We start from the raw sequence: 14,792 nt of genomic DNA, 5'->3' as shown, positions 1-14,792 counted from the left end.
GCCGGGGCGCGCACGCGCGTCGCCGCCAACCTTAAGTCCAGCCCCCGGCGTCGGCACGTCCGGCCCTACTGCCTCCGCACTCTTATTGGAAACAATTTCTGCAAACCTCCCCTCCGCACAAGCAAGTGGGCTCATCCATATCCGGGGAATCTGAGAAATAGGGGCGGGTCAGGTGATGCCGCGGTGTGGTCTGGAGTTAGCACATCGGGTGAACTGGGTGAGGGTAAGGGTTTTTCTTGATTCTCTCCTAGGTCTAGGAGGGGTGGGGCGCTTTCGTCCCCCGGTGTTGGGCCTTCTTTAGTCCTGGCGGCCGAGGCCGTCAGCTCACCTTCATAATCATTTTCTTTATTGCACGCAGTGTCGTGTGGAAAGGAACATGCGTGGAAATGCTAGACCACCCCCGCTACGCAACACTTGGTATATCCAGGTTCGGGCCGGAAGCGGAAGCAGTGGTTGTGAGCGGTCCCACGTACTGGTTCGGACTATGGTGCCCTGCAAGGGTCAGTTCTAGAGACAGAAAAAGCTTCCGTTCTGCGATCATAGAAATACATGTTTAAAGGCTGTAAAATAGATGAGTAAAACGTGCCGCTTTCTCGGGCACGCACGCATAGCTTGTCTAGAAAGACATGTCTGTATGACAAGCTCCCTAGTTAGTACTATGCACTGCGCTCAGGGGTCTGTGGAGCCAGCGAAGTGGATTGTAGCATCGCGTGTTCAGTCTGGGGTTTAAAATGGTGCCTCCCAAAGGAGGCGACTTGGGAACTAATGTGAGTTACCCAGAAAAATTCGGAAGAAAAAATAACATGCCACGCTTTAAGATTATCCCCTGTGGAAGGAAAAGGTTTAGGAAAGTGGGACTGCTCAGCTGTGTGGCGGGTGCTTGGAAAAGTGGCTGTGATCTGGGCATTGCCAGTCTTGATGCTTCCCGCTATTTCATCCCCTTAAAGGCAAAGCGCCTGACCCTGAAAATGGAATGTTGCCCCCTAAGAGCTGACACCTGTGTTGTATTAGTAAAGCGATTTTAGTGATGAGGAAGAAAGGCTTTTAAGTGCAGAGATTGCAGTGTTGGAGGTGTTTGAAAAACAGGTGGGAAAAGATAGTGTGCAAAAGATTGGAAAAGTCTGTTAGGGAATCATTGCAAAATTTACACATAGCAATTGGAGACAGTAATACTGCCTCACAAAGCTGATCTAATTTGTATGATGGGTTCGATTAGGACAAAAAGCAGGCATTTAAGACAGAAAGTCTGCTGAAGCTGGAGCGGAGCCATTTGAGAAAACTTAAAAAAGGGCAAGGCCTTTGTGAGCCTAGAAAGATGAGCACAGCAAAGTGTGAAGGGTATCCAGGGGACAGAACAGCAAGGACAAAGGATTCGCACAGGATAAAGGAGAGCTTTTATAAAAGACAGAAGTATAGCAAACTGGGTAAGATAAGGACTACTTGTGTGTAAATCCCTGCAGACCAGTTCCTTCAGCTTGTTGTGAGTAGTACTACTAAATTCTAAACACAACATTAAGACTGCACCTGGTTCACTGGCGGCAGCTTGGCGCTTTTTACTCCATTTTTGCCTGAATCCTTATCACAGGTATTTCCCCCTGCCAAACCTGTGTACAGTTATTACCTAGCTGTTAGGGCTGGCTACCTTGCAACTACACCATTGGATTCCAGCACAGACCTGTATGACAGATTTGGATTCTACCTTCAAAGATTATTTTTTGGCATGAATCTCCACAGTCTCAGAAACTAGGAGTGAGTGAGTGCCATTGGTACCAAGAGCTTCCAGGCCTTAGAATTGCTACTTTAAGGTGATGTCTAAGATGAGGAAGCAGGACCCAAATTTAGAAACAAGAAACCCAGAAATATTCTCCAAGCTGAGAAGTTGCAACTGTTGAGAAAAATGAAGAATCAGCTACAGTCAAGGGCCTGAGTAAGCATTGTGATCACTTGCACCAGGCACTGCAGGGAATACAATATTAAGAGTAAGGAAAGGAACCCCAAAGGAAAGCAGAAACTGGAACAACTTGGGATTCTGTTACTGTTGTTCACCTGGAGATTCTCTGAGTTTAGCTTACATGCTTTTTAAGGAAAGAAGTATTTTCCTTAGGCTGATCTGCCCATATTGTTCTTGGCTTGAGGATTTGTGTCAACCTGTGGTTGGTCACTTTGCATAGCCTAGCTCAAGGTTATCCTAGTTTATTAATTTAGCTCCTTTGCCTAAGAATGCTGAGATTTGAGAACGCAAATGGAGACTTATGAGAAACATTATGAGAAGTTCTAGAGTAACTGAAGAGAAGATATAGCAGCTATTTATGAATCAGGGACTTATCACAGGCATTGTAAAGAAGGAAAGATGAATGCAAGTTAGGAAAGGTAATATATTTGAGGACTTTATTTAGAAATGTGTTACCTTCATCATACTCTGGGACACTGATCTGGACTATATCTGTTTGTTACATACCATAAAGCATCTGTCAGCTGAGGCAGGGAAAGAACTGTGGTCTTATAAATAAGTTATCAGACCAGTACAGAAGAGCCTTTCACATGGTGAGACACCAAAAAGCAGCCCAAGCTAAAATGTCTAAGGGATCCTAGTACTGGATATCCTTAGTCTTCCTGTTGAAGAAATAACTTCTTTGGCTTCCAGATCTGACAAGATCACAGCTACAGGAAAATGGACAGTGAGGTACAGCGAGATGGAAGGATCTTGGATTTGATTGACGATGCTTGGCGAGAAGACAAGCTGCCTTATGAGGATGTTGCGATACCACTGGTAAGGTGTGAGTTGAGCTCAGGATGTGTCAGCTAGCAGAAGTGAGATTTCGATGGAAAATACCTAGTATGGCAAAGAAATCACGTGGTTTATACCTGCATACCACCTGTAATTCCAGCACTTTGGGAATCTGAAGCAGAAGGACTGCAAGTTTGAGATCAGCCTGGGCATCTTGGTGACTTAGCAAGACTGTCTCAAAATAAGAGCATGGGGTTGTATGTAGCTCAGTGCCAAGGCCCTGGATTAAATCCCAGTACCATAAGAATTAATAAGACATCAAAAGCTGTGACATATGCTAGCAGCCTTTGGAGGGCATCTAGCCTACCTTTTTATTTGGAGAGAAATATGGTTCAGTTAGGGGTAGTACCTGAGTTCTATGTTCTGTCCACCGCACCGAAGCTAGGTGTAAACCAAATAAGAGTCTAGTGCATGAGATGGGGAGGAACAGGAAGCAGCAGCATATGTTCCCTGCTTCCCTTCTTGTGGCTTGTCTGTTAACTTACTATTGTTTTTCAGGCTTTTTTGTTTTTTTTATTTTGAGTCGTGGTCTCACTCTGTAGTTCAGGCTGACCTCAAACTGTCAGCAATCCTCCTGCTTCAGCTTCTCAAGTACTAAGATGACAGGCATGCACGTACCACCATGCCCAGATGTTGCTATTTTTAGAGACTCACGTGCTTGGAATACACACCTATCCTAGGTTCACAGGAAGTCATATTACAGGCATATTGTCTGCTGCTCCTAATTAACAAAGAAAATAATCAGCTCACCTACATTTAAGAACAAAAGGGAGTAATATGTTCCATGAATACTATACAATATATATCAAAATAACAAGTCACAGCTTAGTTCAAATTTGGGAAAATAGTCAAAAGAGCAACATAATAAAAATTATAGCTGTCATTTACTGAGTATCAGTTTTATTCTCTTGACTCACATTGAAAACTTACATTATCTCTAATCCTTAAAACAGCCCTGCAAGGAGAATACTATTATCTACATTTTGCTGGAAAAGAGTAGGATTGGAGATAGATACTTGCCCAAAGTATGGGAACTGATAAGTTAGATTTCATACCCTGGTCTGTGAAGCTCCAAATCTGTTTTACAAACCTTTGCTTATTCATTTCTGTGAAGCCTACTGTGTGCCATAAGAGTATCGGTGTCTAAGGAGGCAATGTGTAGAAATAAATGATAGTGATACAGGTTTTCAGTGGGGCATGCATAGCTGCAGAGTCTATAAAGAGTGGTCGATTGCCTAGCAGGCAGCAGAAAAGCTTCAGAAAGGATACAGTGTTTAAGCCAAGTTATACGGAAGGACCAGAGTTCAGTTGGGGTAGGTGAGGGTACATCAGCAGAAGGGATGTGTACAGGCCCAGATTTTAGAAAGGCTTTGGGAGACATTCAGGGTATAAAGTATAAGGATGTGAGCCCAGAATGTACCCTGAGTGTAGCCCATGGCTTACCATTTTTAAGAAAATGTCTGGTAGGATATGAATTGGTGTTTGCTGTGTGATGTGTTGCTCTCCTTTACTACTCGGGGAGATCTCATCAATGTCACATTTTCTGTATACCTCACCACATCTACCTTCATATAACATAGGCATGTTTGGTTCAGCATAATTTTTGATATATTTCCTCTGTTTAAGGCATTTGCCAGCAAATCCAATATTCTTTGACAACACCCTCCCCCAGAAAAAAGATTTAGTATTGGCTCTCTGTGTCCTCTGGTAACTTATTAATAATCAAATGCTCCTTTGAGCAACTTCATTTAATCCTTTCAGAAGTCCTAGAAGGTGATAGCTACTTTTTTATCCCACTTTTCCCTAAAGGAAACAGGTCCCAAGGGTTTGAATATGTTGCACAGTTAACCTGGCAAGTGGTAGGGTCATGGGTTGGCTCCCAGAAGCTTCTGCCCTTAGCTCCTCTGCCACACTGTCTCCTGCATAAACGCATGACTCACGGTGCCCATTATCCTCTGGGCCAGGCCACTTCTGAGTAATCTTTGTGTTGTTTTCCTCACATCTATATATTTTAGTTCTTTCTTTTGAATACACGTATCAGATATGCTACCTGTTTCCAGGAACTCACAAGTTTTAATCCTAAGTACTCTTTAGTTTTAAGGAAGCTATTGCAGATCCTCTAAATGTCCATTGTACATTTTCAGAACGAACTTCCTGAACCTGAACAAGACAACGGTGGCACCACAGAATCTGTGAAAGAACAGGAAATGAAGTGGACAGACTTGGCCTTACAGTACCTTCACGAGAATGTCCCTCCCACCGGAAACTGACTGAGCTTCTTTCTTATGTCTGGATCTTTCAAAAATATATTGATATATAGCCCAAACAACAACAAAAACAAAAAATATTGATAGAAATTTTTTTTCAGTCTCCTAATTCAAATCTCACAGTAATTAAATCAACACTCAAAAATATACACCCAACCTGGTTTATAGCAACAAAGTGCACAGTGAAGATATTCAGAATGAGAAACCCAGGTTTCTCGGGAATACAGAATATTTGGCTCTTTACACATACAATATGTTAATTCACTTTCTTGTATTTGATTAAATATTTGCCTTTAACTCTAATTTTGCTTCGCTGTCAAAATTTAATACTTCCCAACTACATACATTATGTCCCATGACACAGAGGGTTGAAAATATGAGAGGGAAGGGCAGAGGGGAAGCTAAATACACAGAGAATTATTGACTTCTCATATTCCCCAAATTAAGAAGTATTTTAAGTAGATGTGGCCTGCACATGTGTATGCCTATATTTATACCTAAGATTGACCAAGCTATTTTCAAACTTTGGTTAAATTTATGGTTTAAAAAGTTATCTGATAGTTAACCTCCACACAACTGCCTTCTGTGTCACAGGACAAAACCTTTAGGTAGTTGGAGAAGACAGGAGCGCGGCGCACCAGGCCCAGCCAGGCTTGAACTTAGTACTATGGGAGAAGTTTAAGGCATCCGAAGTTTGAGGCTGCCCCAAAGGAAGCATGCCAGAAACCTCCCCAGAGTCTGCCTGGTGATTCCATGCCTTACCTCCCAGTCTGCGCTCCTGGACCAAAACCTGCTAACCGAACTCCAGACAGCAACAAGTTCGGCCCCTGGTTTTATCCGTTAATGGCATGACTTATTTCCTCAAAGCCTTTTGAGATATAACCAAAATACCATGAAACATTTGTCACTAGTGAAACATTTGTATAAGAATTTGTAATTTGCAGCACACATATATTTCTTTCCTGGGAATACTCTTTTTTTAAATTGAGTCTTTTGGTTAGCTTTTAGGAAGAAGTACATCACAAAACAAATGAGTTGATGTCTGGGGATTTAGCTCAGTGGTGCCACCATCTGCCTCACAAGAGCAAGGTCCCAAGTTTGATCCCCAGTACCAAAAAACAAAGCAAAACAAAACAAGTTGATTTTGGGGTTTCAACTGGAAACATGGTTATAGTGGCTGGTGAATTTTTTAAAATAGAAGTTACCTGAGGATAGATTTTAGTGGAAAAACAAATTAGAAGAGCGTTATATTGGCTCATGTGAGAGATGATGGCTTTTAGCTCCTAGAGGTAGAATTTTCCAGGCTTGCTCGCTCCAGGTGTATTTAATAAAGCCAGCAACCAAGGTTCTGATTTCAATCCCCAGTACCGAAAATTAAGCCAGCACCTTGGAGCATAGTCATGTGGATTGAAATACTCGCGACCCTTCCATAAGACTCAGAACTGAATTCTGAGCCAGACGCAGTGCTACAGATATGATTTATATCCTCTAGAAGCAGTACAGGAGTTCCTTGTCATTTGAACCCCAGCCCAGTCCCACCTCTTCATAGTAGAGTAAGGACAGCTGTGAATAATCAAACACTTCATGCTCTCTAGCTCTTTCATGGGGGCGGGGGCGTGCCATTGTCCTCTTGATCCGGAGATGGTGATTTAAAGTTAAATGAATGTGAGATAATGAAAAGATGGAAATAAAGTGGTTGTAGATGGGGAGGGGAGGAGGGGGTGAAGGGAGGGCAGGGAACAAGGGGAAAAAATGAGAACCAAGATCTGTCATGTAAAGGTACAAGATCGCAATGATGAATGTAACTGTACTGTATACCTAAAATGTACCAATAAACTCAATTAAAGCTAAAAAAAAAATAAATGACAATCCAAGTTCAAGTCAACTTGCTTCATCTGGAAGGATTTATTCCAAACCACTCAGTCAGGGTATTCCATCCTAGGCTGTCAGATCACAAAGTTTGTGCCCCACACTGGACTATTTTACCTTCATTATGAAACCTGCAGCCTCCTCTTTTTGGAAGGGGAAGAAAATCCTATCAGGACACTCAGAACTTCCACATGTTGACCTTGTTTTTTGCTTTTGTTTTGGGGACACGGTCTTACTAGGTAGTCCAGGCTGGCCTTGAACTCACTATGTGGCCCAGGCTGGCCTTGAACTTGCATCAATCCTATTCATGATCTTGTTTCTATGGTGGAGACAGCTGAAAGAATTTTGTTGGAAACCTGGGAGACATGAAACATTTAAAAATTCAGCAACCTATTACCAAAATCGTCTATAACTCATAACTCTGCCACCAGGAGTCATATTATTGTGACTGGTTTTTATACAAGGTTAAATCCCCACGAAAGTGTATTTTATTTTCAGATTTTGGTGTTTTGCTACAGTTCAATTTAATGCCATTTGGAATCCAGCAGGGGGCGCGCAATTCCTATCAGAAAGTTTGAATCGTGACCTGATTTTTGCATGGTCTTTTGCTTGGAAGTGATTTTGCCTGTCTGCTTGGGCCCAAGGTGCTGGGGACAGGGAGCTGTTGAAGAAAGTGCAGTCTTGTTTGGATTCTGGTTCCCCAGACTTGGACGGGGCCAAGTGGGTCCTCACTTGTGCTTTGAGGGAACAGTAAGGGCACACTGATGGGGGGGGTGTGTGGTTCAGAACTTCGATTTACAGAAAAAGATGCCAGAATCAGGAATTTTGCCTATCTGTGACCCCAACTCATACTCTGGCCTGGTGCTCTTTCTTGAAACTATTTCCCAGCTATTTAGGTGAAATCCCTTAGGCATTATCTTGGAATAATCCATCAGGCTCCAGAAAGACTGTTTCCTAAAGTTTCTTTTCTTGATTTCGCCCTGCTTATTCATTCCCCAGGCCCTCATTGTGCCCACCAAGAAAGCAGCAAGTGGTAAGGGATGACCCCTCTGGAGGGGACCCTACTTCGTGGCCTTCCTGACCACACAGATGGTCTCGGCCTCTGCCCCTGAGCCAGCTTCATGAGTGTGCACAGGGTCAGAAGGGTCTGCATTTGGCATAATGCTCTCCTGTTCCATTGTACCTTAACAATTTCTAAACAAAAAGCCCACATTTTCATTTTGCACTGAGCCCCCCAAATTATTAACTAGTCCTTGAGTGTATGGCAGTCACTTGTGAGGGTTCTGTGTTGGACAATGACTGACTCAGCAAATGTTCTTGCCTTGGAAGAGATGATTCAAGACACTGAACTTTGTCCTTTGGACAGCGGTCAATGGCAGGTAGGTCCAAGAGCAGCAGCTAGACAAAGGGAGACCACTAAACCTGCCCTGGCATCCTGACAGGGAGATTCCAGTTCCTCCAAAGACCTCCAGGTTAGCTGCTGAGGTCTTTCATTCAGTTAGCCAAGCTTCCTGTCAGTCGCCTCCTGCAAGGCTGCTGAACTGAACCTAGTGACTAGAGAGAGGAGAAGGTACAGAGATGCTGGACCACAGTGTTGCAAGATTGGACCTGTGGGCAGCAAGGAGGACTGGAGACATGTCCTTGCCTAAATTTCACCTGGCTTGCAGCCAATGAATGGCTCTATGACCTTAGCCTCTGCGGTCCTGTCTCAGGATAGAGCCTCTGACTGAAAGGTGTGAGATGCCCAATTTCAGAGACGGAAACCATTGTCAACTCAGTCTAAAGGATCTTGCCTGGATTTTTGTTTTAGTTTACCCAATTGCATTGAAGTATTTTTTAAAGTCTTTTGTAGATCAAAAATAGCCAGATAATCGCAAATCCTTATATTTTCAACTAACAATTTTACCAAGAACCAATTATGCATACAGACACACAAATAAACATACACACGCATGCGTGCACACACACACTGGTTTTGTTTGTGAGGAGGGTGCAAAGGGTGGGGAATTTGAAAACAACCAAATGACTGGAAAGGAAGTGAGGGAGGTGGATGTAGAAACCCATCCCAGGTATTCCATGCCTTCTCTGGTGACTCAGATACCCTTTATTATGATGCCACCACCCAAGGGCAAAAGAGTTTTCTTCCGCCCATGCCACAATCGTGATCATGCTTCCACCCTATCACCCTCTGGCATCTCTGCCCTCGCTTCCTTACTATCTGCTGCGTTAGTCTCAAACAGCTGTCCTACCCCTCCATTGTGCTGGCAGAATGGTGCTTCTCTGACATCCAGTCTTACTGGGAGGACTTCCTCAAGAAGAGCGAGGTGGCAACATCCTTGCCTCTTTACTGGTAGGTTGTCTGGCTCTAACATCTGCCACTAAGACCCTGTACAGCCTGGCCTCCCCCAGCTCAGCCCACACAGAGGCAGGTGGGGTCTACGAGGTAAGGCCAGTTTTTTTGGTCCTTTCATCCCAGCTGTGGCATGCCTGGGCTCTCTCTCCATCCAGCACCTAGTCTCAGAACTGTGTAGATGTTAACAGACAACTCCTTCCCCTCCGTACCTCCTGCACACTCACAACTGTCCTCTAGCTAGAGAAATGAGGGCTCGTGAGTTCTTAGCCCAAGAGAGCAAGCACCAAGGGACCAAAGGATACAAGAAAAATGATTCCTGGGTTATGTTGAAGAGTCCCAGGGGATTCATGGCAGGAGTAGCAAGGGGTGGGGCTCTGGTCCCTCTTTTCCCATTGACTCTGCTAGTTTCGTCCTAGTTCTTTCTCCGAATCATTCTCTGTGTGCTCTTATTTCTCTCTTGCTTGCTGTTTTTTCTCTTTTGCTGTTATTCAATCATTATCTAAATATCTTACTCTACACATTAGAACTATCTCTCCTTTTTATATGGAAAATATCTCCAAAGTAGAACATCAAACTCATATCACATTTTGTTTTATATAATAGCCATTTACGTAACATTACACTTAAGTAGAATGTATATAGGTGCTAAAGTACCATGGCTACATGTACAAACCTTGGAGACAGAAAATCCTTTCCAGCTGAATATTTCCCATTCAGAACCTCAGTTTACTCATTGAAAATGGTGTTGAAAGTGCTGCTTACATGATATGTTTCTTGAAGGATTAAGTGAGATAGTACAAGTTAAGTGCTTCGTATGGTTTCTGGCACATTGTAAGCACTTGATAAATATTAGCTTTTGTTTATTATCAGTTCAATAAAATATTTAGGCATTTCAAAGGAATTCTACATTGAGTGCTGAAATCAAACAAAGAATAATTTCATTATGGAAAGAAACATTCTCAAATAACCCTCAGAGATTATATCATGCAACAGAAACAACAATGACTTAGAAAGCAGAAGACCTGGGTTCAAGTTCTACACCAGTTTTTACTGACTGTGGGACTAGGAATCTGTCTGCCAACTTCTCTGGGCCTTTCCCTCAGCGTTAGGGAGTAAAAACTGTACTCAAGACTGTTTAGTAATTATAAAGAACTATACACAGTTAAGTTAAACATTGTAATTTATTTACTACATGAATTCATGACAGTATTCTCAAATTCATGCTTCATCTAGGCTTTAGTATGTGTGTTAATTTAGCAAATGCATATTTAGGCATATCCATCTGTGAATTTGCATAAACATATTTTACAATGTCTAGAAGAGAAGACAATAAACCTGGCAGTAGTTACCTGTTGGAACAAGATTAGACTGGTTGAAGAAGGGAATTGACACATCTTACTTTATATCTTGGAAAAGTGGTGGAGTTATGGGTCATTTTTTTTCAGATAATAATGTAAATATTGTGAAACCCGGTAAAGCATAGTTTAGAAAAAAACCTAGTCTCAGGTTTTTGAAAAAAGATTTGGGATGTGTATCAGAATTTATGTCTCCAGGCAGTTACTTTCATTTCACTATTATTCAGCAGTGAGCACGAGCACTGGAAGATGCAAAGGTTGGTCAGATGGGGGATTCTGCCTGGGACTGTAATGTGTGAGACTAGGTGAGACAGTCATGTCAAAAGCCATGATATAAGAAGAAAGTGGGAAGTGTGCCCAAGGCACAATACATGTTTAATAAATAGTTACTGTAAAGAGAGACACCTAGATGGATGAGTGGATGGATGGATGGATGATGAATATATAGAGATGGTACATGGAAGGGAGGAGTCAAAGGAGAAATAGATATCCCACAATAGATGGAATTTAAGATAGCTTTGTAGAAAAAGAAGACTTGGAAAAACTAGACTTGGCTATCTAGAGAGTAGAGGGGAGTTGGGAAAGGCACCTTATGGGGATGACATTTTATCATTTCTGATTCAAATCCAGTTTTTCTCTCCCTCTCCCTTCCTTTCAATGAAGGGGTGTGGCTGGTGTGTTTGACAACATGTGGGTAAATTTCTTTGTCACAATGACTGGGATAGGGGACAGGTATCAGAGAAGACTGCTGCATTTAGTGGGATGTTGGCCAGAGTCATTAATAAACTGCAACAAAGAATTGTTCTATCCAAACACTAAGAGTGACCTCACAGAAAACTACCAGCAGGTGAGAGAAGCATCATAAATAAATTTACTATGTCATAAAGAAACGCGGACATAGACACCTGTACATGTTTTTCTGCTTTTGTCAGCCAATTCAAGCGATGTGATTCCCTTCTAGGGAGAGGACCAAGGAAGGAAGCAAGCAAGGAAGCAAGACTTTGGAGGGGTGGCGGTGAGGGGCTGCAGAGCAGACAGTGGGCTGGTCAACAGCGATTAAGGCTTGGTCTTTCAGGAAAGGGGGTTGAGTCATGGCTTTTGATTAGGGAAATGAACTTGTCAGATTTGTGCCTTGGGAAATGACAAATCCCCTATTTCCGAAGCTTTTAAGTAACACAAATATGAAGTGATTACAAGTTAATTTTTTAAAGCTTTATCCTGGCTTGGTTTCAGGAAAAGAAAAGAGGTCATTTTTGGTTTTAAAAAATTCTCCAAATTTAAAATATGTTTTAAAAAAGAAAATTATTGAAGTTCTTCTAAGACAATTGATTTGCCATTTAAGAAAAGACTGCCAAGGTAGATTCTTACTTCATGTCACATGTTAGAGAGATAGTTCCAAAAAATAAATATAAAAGATTTATACAAGTGTTATGAGAAAATGTAGTTGAATGCTTGAGGAACCTTGAGATAGAAGCCTACCATTGTGAGCCATAAAACCCAAGGACCAGAAAGTATAAAGCAGATAAGCTTCAAATTTCTACATGACAAAAAATATAAAATTAAAAACATAGGACTATCCCCTCATGGCAGCGGCAGCGACTTGGACGCAGCGAGTTGGTGACTGAGCTGCAAACCTGGCGGGTGTGCTCCAAGCCTGGCCCCGCTTCCGTGTGCCCAGGTGCTGCACTGGTACTGAGCTCACCCAGGCTGGGACGATGGTGAAGTATTTCCCGGGCCAGAGCGTGCTCCGAAGTTCTTGGGACCAAGTGTTTGCTGCCTTTTGGCAGCGGTACCCAAATCCCTACAGCAAACACGTCTTGACTGAGGACATAGTACACAGAGAGGTGACCCCTGAGCAGTGACTCCTGACCAAGACCAACAGGATGCCCCCTGCTGGGCAGAGCAACTGTTTCCGGCCAACATTGCTCGCCCAGTGCACATCCCTGAGGACTCTATAGCGGACCCACAGAATCAGACCGTGACCATCTTCACCTGGAACATCAACCATGCCCAGCTGATGGTGGTGGAGGAACGATGTGTTTACTGTGTGAACCCCGACGGCAGTGGCTGGACGGAAATCTGCTGGGAAGCCTGGGTCTCCTCGAGCTGATTTGGCGTGTCCACAGCTGTCCAGAAATTTCGCCTAGCCCAGTGACAGCCAGGAACCCAAAGAGAAGGCAAAGGAGACAGTGCGGGCAGCTACAGAGGCCAAAGACCTCGCCAACAAGGCTGCCACCAAGCAGCAGCAGCAACAGCAGCAATTTGTGTAGCTGGTGTGGCCCCCGCCACCAGTACCATCACAGGTCACCGGCCAGCATGGCGCTGCTCCCGCTGCTCTCTTCCCATTATACTTTACTAAAAATCAACTCCCAGCTGTCTGTGCCATCTGCCTGGTGGGTTAGGCGGATATCCTGTCAGCACCTGCAGTCCACCACAGTATCCACATCTGAGCCCATCCTGCTTATTCCCTCACTGGGCAGCTGATGACAGACACAGAGAGGTGCAGAGATTTGCCCATGCTCACTGACAGAATGCAGTTCAAGTGGCAGTAAATGAGAGCCTGGAAGCTCTGCAAGGGCAGGGCTCTTTGTTATATTCTCTGTGACCCCAGTACCTGGAACGATACCTAGCACCTAACAGGCACTCAAGAAATATTTGTTGAATTCAATCAGCTTCCCCCCACAAAAAAAGAATAGAAGCTGGCCATATATATAGCAGACAAAAATTACTTTCCAGGTAACACATAAAAGCTTCTTAAAATTAATAGGAAACATTATCTCCTAGCACCTAACAGGCACTCAAGAAATATTTGTTGAATTCAATCAGCTTCCCCCCACAAAAAAGAATAGAAGCTGGCCATATATATAGCAGACAAAAATTACTTTCCAGGTAATACATAAAAGCTTCTTAAAATTAATAGGAAAAATTATAACCCCAGTAGAAAAATAGGCAATGAATAAAATCAGGAAATTCATAGAAAAAACCCATAAATCATGAAAACATGATTGTGGCACATATTTCAGACTGACTGACTGAGCTCCGCACCCACCATGCTGCAGCTTGACTTGCTGCCTGCCGGAGCATGGAAAGCCCGCGTCTGCTCCCACTGTCTCTCAGAGCTAAGCTTCTGCGTGTGGCCTGGCTTCTTCTGATTCAGTATACCCTCAAGAAATTACTAACCAATGGCAAACAGGCTTGAAAAGATCCTTGATGTTTGCATTTTGGTTTGTGTTTTTCCTGCCCCAATGACAGGAAAGACTTCAGGGTCTACGTCTGGCCCGGAGCTGTCACCTCTGTCATGGACAAGATGTAGGCACCCACTGTGCATTTGTTCCTACACTGTGTTCCTGGAGGCCAGGTACGGCTGGATCCTCCTGATTTCCAGACTGTCAAATCTGTAGTGGGGTCTCACCTTCCTAATACTAGGTTCCAAGTCATGGATGGGTAAGAGGCTCTCTTGGTGGATCCGTTCGAAGTTGAAATTCTAGGGGTCAGTCCTAGAAGCTCAGCCTAGAATTGCCATTTTGCCTTATCTGACAAAATTTCAAACACACAATTCCGAATGGTAAATCTCTCTCTACACAAACTAGAATGACTTCTGCCTTCTGCAGCTGAACTCCAAAACGTTACTAACAATTAAACATGCAAATTGAACCAACAGTGCTTTTTTTTCTCATTCAGAATATCAACACTTTAAAAAAATCAAAAGACTCAGTGTTGATGAGGGTGAGGAAAATAGGCGGTCTTGTGGGCTGTGTATCTCGCAGCAGCTGTTCTCCAGAACAGTTGGGCAGCATCTATCCAAAGGTTAAATGTCATCACAGCCAACCCAGCAACTCCAGCTCTAAGTATCTGTGAAAGAGAAATACTGGCTCATGTCCTTAAAAAAATATTTCCCAAGGATATTGATTGCATCGTTGTGAGTAATGGAAAAATAATAACAAAGAACTGAAATGTCCATCAAAAGAGAATTGTTAAGAAAGTTATTTTGCAATCATTCCTTGGAATACCCTACAATCATGAAAGAATGAGCTAAATTTTTATATGAAAAGATCTCAGACATCTTTCCAAGTGAAAAACAAATCACAATGCAATGTGTATAGTATGATCTCATTTATGTCTCAAAATGCATACAAAAATTTATATTTGGATCTAAATAT

General features: G+C 42.9%; 2 protein-coding genes and 1 pseudogene across 12 annotated transcripts in view; 2 read left to right on the top strand and 1 right to left on the bottom strand.

Annotated features, from left to right (window-relative positions):
- Cep63 (centrosomal protein 63) overlaps window positions 1–418 on the bottom strand; it is a 51,190-nt gene extending 50,772 nt beyond the window's left edge. For 5 of the 7 annotated variants that reach the window (XM_019207665.2, XM_033759355.1, XM_033759346.1 and 2 more), the window contains exon 1: window positions 1–140. In XM_019207665.2, coding sequence (XP_019063210.1) covers window positions 1–135 — 135 coding nt within the window. In that variant the 5' untranslated portion in view covers window positions 136–140. Of the gene's footprint in view, window positions 141–328 lie in introns of those variants that run through there. The other 2 variants (XM_033759352.1, XM_033759356.1) reach the window with 2 other exon arrangements.
- Anapc13 (anaphase promoting complex subunit 13) lies at window positions 44–6,769 on the top strand. 5 transcript variants are annotated; one of them, XM_010625500.3, is made up of 3 exons: window positions 44–121; window positions 2,645–2,770; window positions 4,933–6,769. In XM_010625500.3, the coding sequence occupies exons 2-3, from the start codon at window positions 2,672–2,674 to the stop codon at window positions 5,056–5,058; spliced, it is 225 nt and encodes a 74-aa protein (XP_010623802.1). In that variant the 5' UTR covers window positions 44–121; window positions 2,645–2,671; the 3' UTR covers window positions 5,059–6,769. The 5 variants fall into 5 exon arrangements, with proteins under 5 accessions (XP_010623802.1, XP_010623799.1, XP_010623803.1 ...); XM_010625497.3 differs by lacking the exon at window positions 44–121 and adding an exon at window positions 128–223 and having other exon boundaries at window positions 4,933–6,768; XM_010625501.3 differs by lacking the exon at window positions 44–121 and adding an exon at window positions 150–217.
- A 5,578-nt stretch (window positions 6,770–12,347) lies between these two features.
- On the top strand, window positions 12,348–12,902 carry LOC104863238 (annotated as a pseudogene).
- The last annotated feature ends 1,890 nt before the right edge of the window (window positions 12,903–14,792 follow it).

This window comes from Fukomys damarensis, unplaced genomic scaffold (assembly GCF_012274545.1).
Source record: "Fukomys damarensis isolate Sample0158 unplaced genomic scaffold, DMR_v1.0_HiC HiC_scaffold_37, whole genome shotgun sequence".
NCBI classification, from domain to species: domain Eukaryota; kingdom Metazoa; phylum Chordata; class Mammalia; order Rodentia; family Bathyergidae; genus Fukomys; species Fukomys damarensis.
Note: the sequence above shows the minus strand (reverse complement) of the source record. Positions and strands in the feature narration are given on the sequence as shown.

Bases quoted from the DNA above. Each gene is read 5' to 3' on its own strand.
- Anapc13 (XM_010625500.3), top strand. From the start codon at position 2,672: ATGGACAGTGAGGTACAGCGAGATGGAAGGATCTTGGATTTGATTGAC. The intron at 2,771-4,932 runs GTAAGGTGTGAG...GTACATTTTCAG, and splicing joins AGGATGTTGCGATACCACTG to AACGAACTTCCTGAACCTGA.